The following is a 15999-nucleotide window of genomic DNA, read 5'->3' on the forward strand; positions in this document are numbered from 1 at the left end:
TCGAGACATAGACCACTCTCTAGTATTGTTTTAGTAGACCACTCTTTAGACCCCTCTTTAGTTTTAGTATTCTCACTGCCATAAAAGCTTTTCACGCGTTAAATGGACCGATTGGCATCTGTCGCTGCAAGAGAAGCACGAGTTGTGTCATGGACACACTGGCGGCACGAGGACGCAGCCTTTTGCTGGGGGCTGGCAGTCGAATAACGACTGCTTCCTCGCCAAACAACCACATTTTCTTGCCGGGAAAATCATGACACAGTCACATCTACCCTCTGTACGACATTAAGATATCAAGTGCTCGTTTCTTGTACAAATATGCTGATCCCACTAATTCTTGCTTTTTCTTTAGGCTGCAGCTAAAGCGATTCCGGCTTGGAAATACGGTTTTACATTTTCTACATTTAAGGCTGCCATAGCAATTGGTTCCGTTCTTTCCCGAAGCCTGGTAAGGGTCATCTTCTATTCTAATTTTCTGTTGTAATTATATTGGAAATGATTATTATCCCATATATGCGCTTTCTACGCACAGCCTGTAAAGATATGCTCTCAAGGCAAAACAGACGTTGGATTTATTCAAGTGCATAATCATTCAAAAAATGAACTTTTACCGCACCACAGTCACTGCGACTAAAGATGGCGGCGAACAAATAACAGCGCGTTAAACATTGTGACAGAAAGAATAGAAACAAAATAAGTTTCATTTGCTTGCATGTCATATCAAGTAGAAGTAGAAGCAATGCGGAAACTTGAATTTATAGTATGTAATGAGCCCAACTGCGAGACAAACGTAGCACTCCCCTGTAATGTTAAGTGCAATATGCCCTTAGCAGTGTTTTGGAAAACTGAACCAGCCTTTGATTATAAATAGCTTAAAATGCTTAAAATATACATGCTTCTTGCACAAACCTTCAGCGCTCAGCTGACAAATGCTATAGTGATTCTTCTTAAAAAGTCTTCTTAATTTTCTTTAGAAGCTACGCGAGCTTTTCAAATGTTGCTTGCCAATATGCTTTAAGCTCCTTGGTAAACACAATGCGTGCGACATATGTTGTAGAGATAAACTCACTAGTTTAACTTAGTTAGGAGTGAAATGATTAAGCAACATTTTTTTTTCGTTTGAGGTGTATACTGATTCTGTTAATTTGAAAGCATTGGTATCCTAAGGCCAGTTCACTTTCCTGTTTCTACAAAACGAGTCTTGCAAGATATCATCTGTGTCAATGAGCGCGAACACAACAACTGCACTGCTGCTCTCATCTGTGGAAACACAAAAATGACTCCCCGTCGGGCTGCGTCAGTGCGGCCCACATTTTCCCGCCTCATAATGCGACATAGCCGCGCTCAGGGCAATATTACTGGATGAACATTTCGAAGCACGAGCCTTGTATCAATGTTATACAGAACTTGCCTTAGGAAACAACTTTCTTCAAGTTTCAAATATCGTTTCAAATTCACTTTCAAATGTAGGTGCAGCATCGAAGTAAAAATTAAAAGTGGTTATTGTATTTTAGTCAGTGATGAAGCTTCCGACCAATGTTTCCTGTATATAATTACTGGAAAAAGTATAAAACACATACACAAGACGCATTACACAGCTAGAATACTATTCCCAACAAAATCAACAGTAGATTATCTCTTAAAACTGCACAATGTCAAATTTGCTACATTTGGGCTAGCGCCTAGTGCCGCCTTGCAAAATACAAATGCCATGCAAAATAACTTTTAGTGCCATGAATTCTCAGTTAAGTTTATATTGGCTGACCTTTGCGTATAAAGAGTATGGACAAGGTTTATATTGGTGTCACGCTGAAAGAATATATATATATACTATACATAAAAGAAAATACTGCTGAGTTGTGCGATCTTGTGGAATTCCCGCTGAATTTCAAGTGAAACTGTTTCTTTTGAGCAGTTGCATATTGAAGTTCAATTGCTTATCATTAAGCTACACATTTACGCACTGCCCGCATAGAACGCTTTCGAGCACTTGATAAGGACATTTTCATCAAATAAAGGCTGGTACTACAGCCACACGCTTATAACTTCACATGCACATCGACCAATTAGGGTTTCCCATTTTCCTTAATTTTGATCATGGTGATTTCTATTGTTCTTCCAGTGCAGCTAGCTAAATACTCCACCCTTCTTAAAACACTCTGGAGCGCTTGCATAAGTAATTTACTGCAAACGCCGTAACTAACTAACACACTTCGAACATTGCCTGTAAACTCCAATAACGTACCCGCTATCCCCAATAACGTACCATGCGCTATGCTACCGCCACGCATAGCGCATGAGTATAGAAAGAAAAGGAGGGTGCAGTACTTATTCTCAAGGCTCATAATTAGGATAAAACGTTAAAAACATCCATGGGACCCACACATTTCAAATAACCTGGGTCCCATGTTAATCAAATTTAAACTCAATGTTACTTAGAGTTGTCTCAGGAAACTGGGAACGATAGCTGATAAAGACTGTTTTACAACTTCGAGCAATTTACGAATGAAATGCTTTGAGCTCCCTTAGTCGGCGATCTTCAAGTGACTTTGAGCCAAAAGCCAGAGCCATTATCCGGGCACTGAAACGAGAACATCCGGGCATCGTTGCGAGAACAAAATGAGGTCATCCGAACAATCAGTCAAAAGTTAAGAAAATGTGGTCCCTGGCCCCCAATCCTTTCTACAGGACCATATAGCATATGCTAGTTACTGCCCAAATAAGTTACCAAAAATATTTCTTCTGACTTCTTCCTAATGTTTGTTCACGATATCACTCAAGCTGTAACTTCTAGTACGCTGAAGCTTTTTTTGTCATTTCCAATAGCGACGTTCAAAAGGCAGATACAGGCACCATACACTTGATTGTCATCTTTTGGCGCTGAGACAGGGTTCCCTGTGCTCTTTAGAACGCCAGCGGTCCGTGAGTTCCACGGCGCGGGTTTTGCGTCGCCTCGAGAGATGGCGCACCCTGCATGGCGCCTCCTTCAGGCTGTTTTCTTCTTCTAGCTGGGCAGTGCGCTCTGTCTGCCTGGCGTCTTTCGCTGCCTGTCGTACCGCCTTCAGCCGGCTTTCTTCTTCTAGCTGGGCAGCGTCCAAATGGACCAGTGCACAGCATGGCGTGCTACGGTGTGGTGCAGTGTGGTGTGGTGGGGTGTGCCGTTGCGAACATGCACTACACCTATCTTAAGATTGTGGCTAGTATCATGTCCAGCCAATCTGCTTTGCCAGTAGTCATTTTATGCTTACATCTGCTCTCGATTACGGGAGAGCCACAATTTTTTTTTAATTACTTTTCTAGAAAGCTGTAATTCATACACAAATTCGCAGACACATCATTCGTAATCTTCCCCCCTTTTCCCTCAATTTGATCTCAATGGAAATTAAACTTCTCCCAGCATAGCACGCTAAATTAGGCACCGTTCGTAAAATTTCACAGTTATAACGCTTCGGACCGCTGCATATATAACTTTTTGCAAAGGCCGTAATTAATCCCCACACTTTGCCCTTCGTCTACACATCCCCAATATAACCTGCCCCATTTTCGCCAAATAGAAACCAGGTGCTTTATTTTACAAGGGACATCGGGGAAATCTACTATATATACCTTCCTCGTGAATTGCATAAAAACAGGCAGAAAACTAGTACAGTTAAACTTCTCTTGAACGAACTTCAAGGGACTCCAGGAAAAAGTTCGTTAAAGTGAAAGTTCGCTGAACTGAAATAGTTATGTTGCAACTTGTTATCAGGAGCTAAAGAAAACATGAGTTGTTGAAATGAAATTTGAACCCTTTTATTTGCAATGCTGCTTATTTGAATGTGAATTTCTGCTTATATTTAGCATGTTTTGAAGAATTCAGTAAGCTTTTGCTGCACTTGTGCACTTAGGACTACAGTAGTCATGAATTGAGTTACTGTGTCCAAGCTCTCATAAACCTGCTCCGGCACAACACTCTGCTGGGCAGCGAAGGACAAGGGCCACGTACTTGCAGCAGCGGAGTCCGCACAGCTCACCTCATTACACGCGTTTCCATTCGATTCCATGACGCGCCCGAAAACGATGCAACCATCTACTGCTTGCGTCAAAGCCAGTGACATCGAGAAGTACTGCAAATTCCACAGCCTTCTCTTGAATCATTCCTGAAACCGGAGTGTTTCTGGATCGTAAATCTTTTAGCCATGTGGCAACAGCGTCGTCTATTTTACTGACATATCCAGTGCACAGTCTCTTGCGCGCGGGCCCGAGCTGCGCACTTTCCGATGCGGCCGCGATTGCTTGACGCTGGCTCTTAATTGTTGACAATGATGACGCCTGGATTCCAAATGCATTCGCAACGTCGACTTGACGCTGCCCGGAGTCACGCCTAGGCAAAACATCCAGTTTTTTTTTTTTATTATTATTGTCTAGAGACAGGCGCTTCCTTTTGGCACTTATAACGAGCGCGCGGTTGCAGGGCTAAGGCTGCAGCTGTCGCTGCGCCGGTGGCTCCATTTGGGGACGAAAATACGTACTACGTAGTCAGCCAACCTTGTTCAAAGACAAAGGGGTCCAAGTGTTCGTCATGTGGTATGAAGCGCCGTTATCAGCGTAAACTCAGCGTAAACCACGTTGCCCATGCTCTCGAAACATAAAATTGCCGCCAAAATTGCTTCTTCCAGGGCAGCGGGGAAACTGTTTCCGTTGCCCTGCTGGAAATTATCTCCCCATTCCCTTGGCATGCATTTTCTGCAAAACGGTTGAGCATATCATAGCTTCTCATATTTACGCTCATCTAGAATCTAACAGTTTATTTTTTTAATAATCAGCATGGGCTCTGCAAGGGGGGTTTTTCTTGCGAGACACAACTCGTTGAATTTACTACTGGTCTGCATTCTGACATAAAATATAACGTACAGACAGATTGCATATTCCTTGACTTTGCTAGGGCCTTTGATCGTGTAGCTCCTTGCCGCTTGATTTTAAAGCTACCGTCGCTAAGACTAGATTCGCTTGCATTAACATGGCTCTGTAATTTTTTTGTAAATCGGCAGCAATTTACTGTAGTAAACAATTGTTGTTCATCACTTTGTCACGTTTCCTCTGGGGTACCACAAGGTAGCGTTCTAGGCCCGTTACTTTTTCTCATCTACATCAATGATTTGCCTGACAACATATCATCTTGTACGCGCATATTTTCTGGTGATAGTATTATTTACCGCCCATTTCACAACAATGGTGATCATCTCGCCCTTCAACAGGACCTTGATCGTATTGGTGAGTGGTGTAAGACCTCGTTAATGACAATAAACATTTCCACGTGCAAATTAATCACCTTTAGCCGTAAACTTCACAACTGTAGTGGCCTATATAAAATTGATAACAATATATTGTGGAACGTACTAAGCAGTACAAGTACCTAGGCACCAACCTAATCCAAAATCTTTCTTTGTCCGCACATATCACTTCCATCTGTGCTAACGCATCAGGGTAATTAGGTTATCTACGCCATAACCAGTATAATTCTCCTTCCAGTGTAGGCAAACAGGCTTATCGCACTTAAGTTCGTCTCCTCAATGTGGTCCCAGTATCAACAATATCTGATCAACATGTTAGAAGCCATTCAGAACAGAGCCAGTCGGTTCATTACGCATAGTTACAGATACCCGTCCAGCATAACACAAATTTAACAAGACCTTTCACTTGAGCCATTAATTACTCGCCGTGACATTGCTCTTTTATCACTATTCCACAAATCCATTCACACCAGTATGACGTCCTCTGTGCGCCTTAATCTCGCTCGTCGAACTTCATGCAGACTACATAACTATAGCTTATCGCCTGTGTAGGGTGATACTAACGCATTTAACTTAACGGCTCTCCCACGAGCTATGCGCTTGTGGAATGACCTTCCAGATAACCTTGTATCAGAGCGAGATCACACAAACTTTTGTGATAATATTAAAAACATATCTATGCTCCAAAATCTCATGTCTTGAGTTTGCCACTCCCACCATTGTGTCCCTCTTTTTTTTCTTTCCTTCTTTCTTTTTCACGTGAAAACAATGTTTTGTCAGTTGTCTGTTTTCTCCGCAGCACTGTTACCGCTAAGTTAGAATTGCTTTTTTTTTTTGTTCGTTGTTGCGTTTTCATTTTTTTTTCAACTTTGAATGTCATTGTTACTCCCTTGCTTTTATAGTGTAGCTTGTAATTTTTCGGGCTCATTCGCATCTTTCTGCACTAATCGATGTTTTACTTTTCAAGGTCTTGTCATATTTTAATCTTTATGTATGTATTTACTGTACTGCCCCCCTTACACAATGCCCCACGCGGGCTCCATAATTAAGGTACTTATAAATAAAATAAATAAAATATACCGGCTCCAAGTACGCAGCAAACGAGATTATATGAATCTTCTTTGCGCCGTAATCAACCCACACACACCAAATTTTCTTGCACATAACCCCTAACGCGACCTTCACCTTTTTTTTTATATACATGAGCTCGGTGAAACCACGCATATAACGTTTTCGAGCTTTTCCATAATAATTGAGATAAAGAAAGAAATTGTGCAGACTTGTGCGATTTTTTGCAATTACATCCCAATTTCCACCGAAGCTATTTCTCTTGAGCAGTTGCATTAAGAACTTAAGTTGCGTCTAATTAAACTACATACTTTAAAACGCAACCCGTATAATGCTCACCCGTTTGAAACCTTTCCCGGATATAACGTTTCGACCCTTGATAAAGGAATGTTACACAAATCTCTGATTGACCCACACACGTTTCACTTGACGTACTGATCTGCCATAAGGTATTCCATATTTTCCCTAAATTTGATGCCAGCGTCGTTCAGAATTCTTATAGGGCTGTGGGTTAAATTCTGCGCCGTTCCTAAAACACACTAATAACTCTCAGGAGTGCCTCCATAAGCAATTTATTGCTAAGGCTGTAATTCACCCACACACTTTGAACTGTGCATATACATCACCTAGAACATTCCCTTATTTAGGCAGATATACACAAACTGCCTCAGCAAGTTCACCAAGGACGTCTGGGACACGTAAAGCGAATCTCGTTTAATAAATAAAAATAATAGAAAAATATGGGTTCAGTAATTATTTGCATATCCCCTTACTAAGCCACAATCGCTAAAGTTACGCCACAAAATATTTAATCCCCCCCTTTTTTGTCTTTGAGCTAATTATAAGCTAGAGTTCATCTAGAGTGCTCTCGTGCCACTGGGAACATAGCAAAAACTGGTCTTTTAATGCTTTTTATAACTTCCTGAAGAAATACTTTACAGAAGGTGTGATTTAACCAGACCCCTTAAAACTTCGCATGCTGGTTTGTCATAAAGTTTCGAAACTTTCATCAAATTTGAGTTAGGTGAAATCTATATTGCCCCGAGGGAAGCGAGCTAAATTCTAAGCCGTTCACAGAACCCACCTATAACGCGCTGGGAGCTTTAATACATAATTTCTTGCAAAATATGTAATTAACCAAACACACTTAGAACTTTGCGTACAAGTCACCCTTAAAAGGTCATTTATTTTAGCTAAAATATAAGCAAAATGTCTTGCTTTATTCATACAGGACGCGGGGGAAACTTAATGCGATCCTTGTATAACGAATGAAGAGGGACAAATAAACGAGAGTTCAGTAAGCATTCGCGAATCTCCAAATTGTGCTAAGAGCTTTTAATTTTCGCCACATATTGTGTTTAGCATGCTCCATATTTCCACCGAATGTGAACTGAGTGGAATGCATAGTTCTTTTAAGACCCAGGGAAACATTGCAGAGAACGGCCGCATGACACTCAAGAACGCTTGAATAATAAAATTTTCTACAGAAGTCGTCATTTAACCTACGCAGTTTAAACATTTGTCGCATGGCACTCGTAACTTGCGTCTATAAGAAATAACTACATGCTTTGTATGACGCCTGAAAGTTAGAAGAAAATGTGTTTTCAAAAAATATTTTGAAGACCCATAATTACCATTTACGCTTCTAACTTTCAGTATGCGTCCCCCATAGTATAGCCCCCATTTTCTCTTAACATGAAATGGCTGCTGCTTTTGGTATTATCAGGGAATTGATGAAACTTTGTAACCATTTCATATAACGCATCTAAACATGCCGAAAACGATGGTTTACCACTTTTCACTTCCAAATTATTCCAAATATTTCAAATTTTGCCTTCATATCACTCTTAGTATTTCTTGTATTTTTTCAAAACGTAAACTTCGTGAGTGATCTAGTTTTGAAAGGAAAATTGGATGAGGCCCTTTGGCTACACTGATAATGACCCATTGAGCGAAATGCAGCTCCACTAACGTGAAACCTGGTGAGGTGCGAAGCATGCAGTGATGCACCACTAATGGGCTCATGCTGCCTTAAGCAAGGGCTCATAACCCCGTAAACGCGGCCTCCCCATTACAACGACAGAAGAGAAGTGAAATTCCACGCTGGAATGATGAGCGGCAACGCAGCCAGCTGTGGAAGACGACAACGAACGCGGGAGCAGTGGCACGAGCGCGTGCCGAGCACGAGCCGCTTGCTTACCGTGACTACGACGACGACGACGACGATTACGACAGGAGACGCCGACAGCCCCTATTTAGGTTTCTACGATCTAAAAAGATTGTTTCAGCCCCAATAAATATAGAGTCTGTCAGCTTAACTTCCACTGAATTGGTACCATCTCTGGAGGAGATTGCAAAAGGCTTAGAGCGTCGATTCACATCACTTCGCCCCTATCATATACCGGCGCCTGAAACAGCTAATGATTACATAGCAGTCACATTAGATGAATTAATGAGAGTGGTAAAGATGCTGCCAGCTTCAGCCCCAGGTCCTGATGGCATTACTACAGCAATGATAAAACTATTATTCGAATTATCACCCCAGGATTTGCTTAATCTTATAAATTGCTCGATTAAAAATGCATGGATTCATCCAGACTGGAAGGTTGCCAAAATAATTCCGCTACTCAAAAAGCCGGGTGATGGATATACAATAGATAACATTAGACCTATTTCTCTGACCTCAAATATAGTAAAGTTAATTGAAAGAGTTCTGTATGGTCACATCGATAGGCGGATAGGCGAGAACCAAATATTAAGTGATTCTCAAATAGGATTCAGGCCCGGCTGCTCAATTTGGTGTGCTCATGTTGACCTGGAGAGTCGAATTCAACTCGCTCGCCGAAACAACCAGTACGCTGCCTTAGTCACATTAGACATTGCGAAAGCGTATGGCAGTGTCGATCACAGTACCTTAATCAACAGACTCGAAAGTGTGAGTCTCCCACAGTACATAATTGCATGGATTCAAAATTTTCTAAGCGGACGCACATTTTATTGCTATCAAAACGGTGTGTCTTCTCACATTTACAAACAGACAAGGGGCGTTCCTCAAGGTGCAGTACTTTCCCCCGTATTATTTAATATTTTACTAAATCACATCCCGACACATCATGACGTACAGGTATACGTATACGCTGATGATATCGCATATTTCTCAGTATCAAATGATATTCATAGCTTATATAAAACTTTGCAATTGTATTTGAATCAGATTGAAATTTGGCTAAAAGGAATACAAATGTCGCTAAATGTCAGGAAAAGTGCAATCATTGTTTTCCCCTTAACTTTTCCTATCCGAATAACACTGTCGTATGGCCAGGAGATTATTCCACAGGTGCAATGTTTAAAATATCTGGGAATGATTTACACAGAAAAGCTTAATTGGAAGACACACATAGAATACATCGCATCTAAAGGAGCACGCGCAGTTGGTTTATTACGAAGAGTCAGCAGCAATCGTTTTGGAATGCGCAGAGAGACCTTGCTGATGATTTATTGTATGTATGTCCGCCCCATTCTAGAGTTTGGATGCGTGTTATTTTCTGGAGGTCCTATTTATAAATTACGCCCTCTGGTTCTTTTAGAACGCGAATCACTACGTCTATGTCTCGGCCTTCCAAAATATGTGGCGAATAATATTCTTTATCATGAAACTCACCTGCCTTCTCTTCAAACTCGTTTTCGTATACTGACAGTCCAAACGTTACTGAACATATATGCTTCTCCCCAGAGACGCTCCTTCTATATGTTTATTAGAGAACCGACTGCATTTTTTGAGAATCAATGGTCCAGACTGCGTTGTCCCCAGGTAGTTTTTGTGCAGAAACTATTAGTGCCATTAGAAATATCAATCCGTGATGTATATTTTCAAAATTTCCCTACTGCGACAGTAAGCGTTGAATTCGATGATATATTTCCTAATAACGCTAAACTCCTGCCTATTCGATACCTAAAAAGCTTGCTAGATGACCACCTCGAGAACCTCCAAATAAATGCAGTAATAGCCACAGATGCTTCTGTCAGTGAAGAGAAGGCAGGTGTGGGCATTTTTTCGGCATCCTTAAATTGGTCTTTCTCCCTTCCACTACCCGACTTTACGCCAATATTTCAGGCGGAGTTATTAGCGATCATCCTAGCTCTACGAAAACTTCCCACATCTATTACTTCAGCCGTAATCTTAACCGACTCCTTGTCTGTTTGCTCCGCTTTATCAGTGCCCAATTCATCTATCATTCTCCGAGAATTTCATTCAACCATCCCCCAACATTTACGCCTTATCCATCTGGTATGGGTGCCTGGGCACGTGGGGCTCACTTTAAACGAATCTGCAGACGCACTAGCAGCGGCATCTCTTAACGGCCCGGTACTGAGGATCCTAAGACCTTCGGCATACGTCACTTCTGCGAGATTAAAAAAAATTCTGTCCAAGAAGAACAGGCCAAATCATGTGTACTCAATAACACCGATTTTCAGCACCTTAGGTTTCCTTGGCACAGCAGATGGTGTTCAACAAAAAAATTTTAAGTATCGTTTACTAGAATGCGTTGCCGAATACCAAGGCTTAATTTCTATACCCATAGGTCTCGTTTGGCGCCTTCCCGTCAATGCTTTTATTGCAATGAACCCGAAACTATGGATCATTTCTCTATATAGTGTCGTAGGTTCACCATACATCGAAAACGACTTCTAGAAGGTCCCCTTCGCCAACTTGGATTGAACATTACGTTACCTAGCATTCTATCTCTGGGGGCGTCGGCACTAGGATACTGTAATAGGAACGTATGTGATGCCATATTTAATTTTGTAATGGAAACAAAGAGACTGCCATGCTAATTTTTTTTCTCACAACAAAAATATTTGCTTCAAATTTTAAGATGCTATAGCATGAAAATTAATATTAACGATTATAATTCATTGATTATCTCATTCTTAAGTAAGAAAATCCCATTTAGGTATCCTTCATTTTTCTTCCCACTGCCGCCCGATTCATGGCCAATCCCCCATAGTGGGTTGTGCTATATCTACAGGCACCAAACCAAACCAAACCTGGGCGCATAAGGTGCTTCGCACCTAAAACGTGGCACAAGCATATAACGTTTTTCAGGGCTTCTAGTCACACTAACAGTTTCGTTGTAAGGTATAGGTCGTGGCTTGAGTACTGCGCGTGCAAGCGAGCATATCTTCCATTGAGCTTGCTTTCCTGCCTTGACTCAGCTTTCTGTCACGGTAATCAGGCATTGTGGCTTGTATTAAAGCTATGTTCAACAGGGCGAACGCAGTACAAACATCGAAATGTACTATTTGCTATGCAATGATGTTCATAACATACATACAATGTAATCACTGTAGAGACACGGCAACAACATTATTATTGCGCTCAACTATATCGTAAAGCAAGATAAACACTTCCCACGTGCAAATTCGCACTTCACGACAGAAATGCACACTGATAATATTTATGTATTCTCTATGCAGCGACCATTTTTGTGTATATTACTAGCACCATCGAATCGTTGCACAGTAAAGACTAGAAACAAGTTGAAGGTTGGCGTTTGTCCTGTGTGTGTCATGTTTTGCCCTACCATGCAGCAAAGGATATTTCACAATGTTCGCAACCAATTTAGCAAAGCTTGATGGAACGCGATAATCAGGTACTTTTTTTTTCATTATTGCAGATATCATGGACGTCGGCGAAATTCGCGTACTTATTCGGGCTGACCGGATTCTTTTTCGGCTGCGTAAGCCTGGCGTGAGTAAAATAGAGGGAGTACTATGAATATTTTAGAGGTCTAACAAAGCATCTGCAATTTTTTGTAGATAGGTTATTAATTAATCTGGAGTACCCTACTACGGCGTGCCTGATAATAATATCATGGTTTTCGCACGTGAAACCTTAGAATGTAATCTCTTATGTTATGAGAAGCATTTTACAGGTAGTTGGCTATCCAGCATCGTTTGGTGTCCTCAAAGAGCTACCATACGGACGGACGTGTTTGTATAAAGTGAGCAATTGTGGTGAGAAGGTAACCGTAAGAAGCACATTAAAAAAAAAAAAGGCAAGGCATATGCTCATGTTTGTGTTACCACCAAACAATGAATGTACTGGATTAACAAAAAGAGAAACTGACCGAACAACGCAGGTTAATTACCTTCGCGGCCAAGCTCATGGCAAAATGAGAGTTTTGTAGAAGTTGTATACAGGTGTGACACTCTATGCGCTCTCACTATCTTTACTATGGTGTCTGCTATCAGTAAAGAAATGCGTATCATATAGCTGCTAGACAGGCGTGTACGTTGCCGCTCAGCACTCTAGGTTTTTCTCTTGGTATAGATAATTGGCGACGTTAGAGCCATTGCTTACTGTCGACCGATCCGAGTGACGGACGGAATTGATGAAAAGTCACTAACAATAGTGTACAACGTCTTTCCCTGTTTCCCTTGACATTGACACGATGACATTGTACTGTTGACAAACTTGAAAATGAAAAGAGAGAGAGAGACGTGAAAGACAGGCGGAGATATGCCCAGTTGGCTACCCTATACACAGGGTATTCTTTCCTACACCCGTGGCTTTATTGCGGCCTTAAAGATCAAAGAAAAAAAAACAGCGCATATCCACGGGGTGAATGATGATGAGTGGGCGAAGCTCCGGAGGGAATCATCGGTAAACCGTGAATATTCCGTGTAATTCGCCCAGTCTCGCCGCACTAAATCGAACGATTGACTTCCACCAATGACACGCGCCATATGTGACGTCATTCCTATTTTATAACAGCGCCCTTCATTATAATTACACCCTCTCCCGCTTAAGGGGACGCTAGCACAAACGCGTTAGAAACGTGAAGAGCGACGTCTGACGCACCGCAGACTACAAGCCCCTTTGTTATCATTGTGGCGAAGCCGGGAACATCTACAGAATGTGTCCTTATCGTCATGTGGGGCTCCGAGGATTCTTGTCGAATGCACCTCGTCCACGAACTGGTGAGCGGCCGCCGGAAATAGAGAGTTTCGTCGCGAATCGCCGCAATGGTGATCAACGATGGCACGATCTCCAGTACTCTAAGGGGAAGAGGCCACAGCGTCTTACGCAGCCGTTTACACATGCCGGAACGTGCACCGCGTTTGCCGACGCCATCAGCGTTTATGAATACGGGGGTAAGGCGGAGAGGCCACAGCGTCTTACACCAGCTTCTTACACGGGCCGTAACGCGCTAGCACAAACGCGTTAGAAACGCGCAGTCTTTCGTTAATGTTGGGTATTTATTGCCATCGTGGTGCGTCTGTCCATGTGCGCTTCGTGGCGTAGTGGTTAGCGCCACGCGTTCAGAAGCGAGGGGTCCCTGGTTCGATTCCGCTACGGACACAGTTTTCGGAATATTTTTTTCTCATAAAAGTAGACGTGGCTACCTACTACTACTACTACTGTTGCATACTACAGAGGAGGGACAGACCCACACCCTAAGGAGCTTCGCCCCTAAAACTCGGTGCTCGAATGTCCCATTTTGCGAAATGCAGCTCCACTAACGTACCGTGAAACCTGGGGAGGTGCGAAACATGCAGTGATGCACCGCTAATGGGCTCATACTGCCTTAAGCAATGGCTCATAACCCCGTAAACGCGGCCTCCTCATAACGACGACAGAAGAGAAATTAAATTCTACGCTGGAATGATGACCGGCAACGCAGCCAGCTGCGGAAGACGACGACGACAACGAACGCGAGAGCAGTGGCACGAGCGCGTGCCGAGCGCTAGCACGTACCGCTTGCTTCAACGCAGCCAGCTGTAGAAGGCGACGACGACGACGAACGCGGAAGCAGTGGCACAAGCGCGTGCCGAGAGCGAGCACGAGCCGCTTGCTTACCGTGACTATGACGAATGCGCGATTACGACAGCAGACGCCGACAGCCCGGGCGTATAAGGTGCTTCACACCTAAAATCTGTAGCCCCTCCCCTGCCGAGGAGATGGGGGTAAGCGAAGCTTGTCGTGTGTTTCTTCTGTGCTCCTCCGAACGAATTGCACTGACGAGTACTATGTTGTGTTCGAACCACAACCGGTCACACACACTGCAGCTGGCTCCGAAGTTCCGGTTGAGAAACTCACGTTGCAACTGGCCGTCCCACCGGGGAAGTTGGCGTTAGCGTTGCCGAGGCGTGCACCACGGTTGCCGGGTTCTTGGAGGGCAAGACGACGCTGACGTCTGGACTCAACATCGTGCTCCCACAACTTGGGGTCCACGGCTCTTCGCTGACGTTTCGCCTGGGCTTCGGAAGCCCTAACTCTATAGCATCGGCACGTCGACGACGAGCCCTTTCCCGAGTGCGTTCATTCTGGATGGATTTCCATGAAATTTCTTCAAAATCTCGATGGTGGTCCGTCGAGTGTACTCTGCAAAACCTCCGCCTGGCGATGACGTCACCATGCGACGCCTAGCAACGCTTCGACACAGCTGCGCCGACCGCGCCGAGCCTCGCCACAGCTGCGTCAGCAGTGACGTCATCGCGCGCTACATCGCTTCGCCTGAGCTTTGCCGAGCCATGACGTCACCGAGCCGTGCGGAGTGGTTGCCGCGGTCGCGCAGATGCGAAGCTAAGCCGTGACGTCACTGCGCCGACCCAGGGGATATATAGCTCCGCGTCGCCGCCGCGGCGACACAAAAGGGCCGCCATGTGGGCCGACATCGCCGCGAAGCTGGGGCGGCCGAAGTAGAGCGTCACTCCCGAAGAAGAGGAAGCGCGGCGCGAAAGCCGCGCGCCGCTACACAAGGGCAAGTGAGACGACTTGGGTCCGATCCCTGATCGCGCCGCCGAAGGGGCGGCGAAACACGCGTGGCGATTCGCAGAAGATCCGGAATTACAAGCCCGCGCAACCGAACAAAAGTGTTTGAGCGTACAGATACTTTAATGACCGAGTGTTCGTTGCTCCTTGGGCTGTCGATGATTCCGGGGTGGTCTTGCGCAAAACGTGGCCGAGTCCTTGAAGTATAACCTCGCAAAAACTTGGCCGAACCAAGATACAACTAGGTGGGGTCGCCAGCTTCGCTGTTTGCCCAGTCTTTGCACCATTAGTGTGAAACAGCCCCTAATTTTTTTTCTAACGCCGAAGGTATGCCGTCGGCCTCCTCTCGGGCACAACCAAGGCGTTCCTTGGTGGCGACACCTGCAACACCACTGGCGGCACTCTACTTTCGCGCTTATCAGTTTATTTGTTGAACGCATTGGCTGGGCGGGTTCGCTGAGGTTGCAATTTTGTCAATATTCGACCACTTTAGTACTGTGCGGCCTTTCAACAGCGAAGCTATTTAAGTGAACCGCAAAACCGTGCTCGTCGACCGAAAAAGCCTCGCCTCGCGTTGCCTAGCAACCACCTCGCGGAGCGGCGTGTGCTTCGCCTCCTCTCGGTGCCGTGAACCTGTCGCCTTGACATGGGACGTTAAGGAGATGGAAGGAGAGCATGTGCGCGGCATGCGCTATGCTCGGGAGAGAGAAAGAGAAAATAATGAGAGAGAGAAATAAATTGTAGCAGCACCAACGAGGCAACGCGCAGAGCTGCTGCCGACGCGGTCCACGTCAGCCTGCGTCCGCGCCGAACGCGCGCGGTGTCCGCGACTGCAGCCGGCGCCTCTGGTGGTGGCTCCGCAGGTTTCGACCAGCCACG

General features: G+C 44.2%; 1 protein-coding gene across 3 annotated transcripts in view; it reads left to right on the top strand.

The window, feature by feature from the left end:
- LOC119460614 (MFS-type transporter SLC18B1-like) overlaps positions 1-15999 on the top strand; it is an 83467-nt gene that overhangs the window by 24689 nt on the left and 42779 nt on the right. For 2 of the 3 annotated variants that reach the window (XM_049673107.1, XM_049673108.1), the window contains exon 3: positions 12020-12093. In XM_049673107.1, coding sequence (XP_049529064.1) covers positions 12020-12093 — 74 coding nt within the window. Of the gene's footprint in view, positions 1-352; positions 449-12019; positions 12094-15999 lie in introns of all 3 variants that reach the window. The other variant, XM_037721636.2, reaches the window with a different exon arrangement.

Source organism: Dermacentor silvarum, chromosome 8 (genome assembly GCF_013339745.2).
Source record: "Dermacentor silvarum isolate Dsil-2018 chromosome 8, BIME_Dsil_1.4, whole genome shotgun sequence".
Lineage (NCBI taxonomy): Eukaryota > Metazoa > Arthropoda > Arachnida > Ixodida > Ixodidae > Dermacentor > Dermacentor silvarum.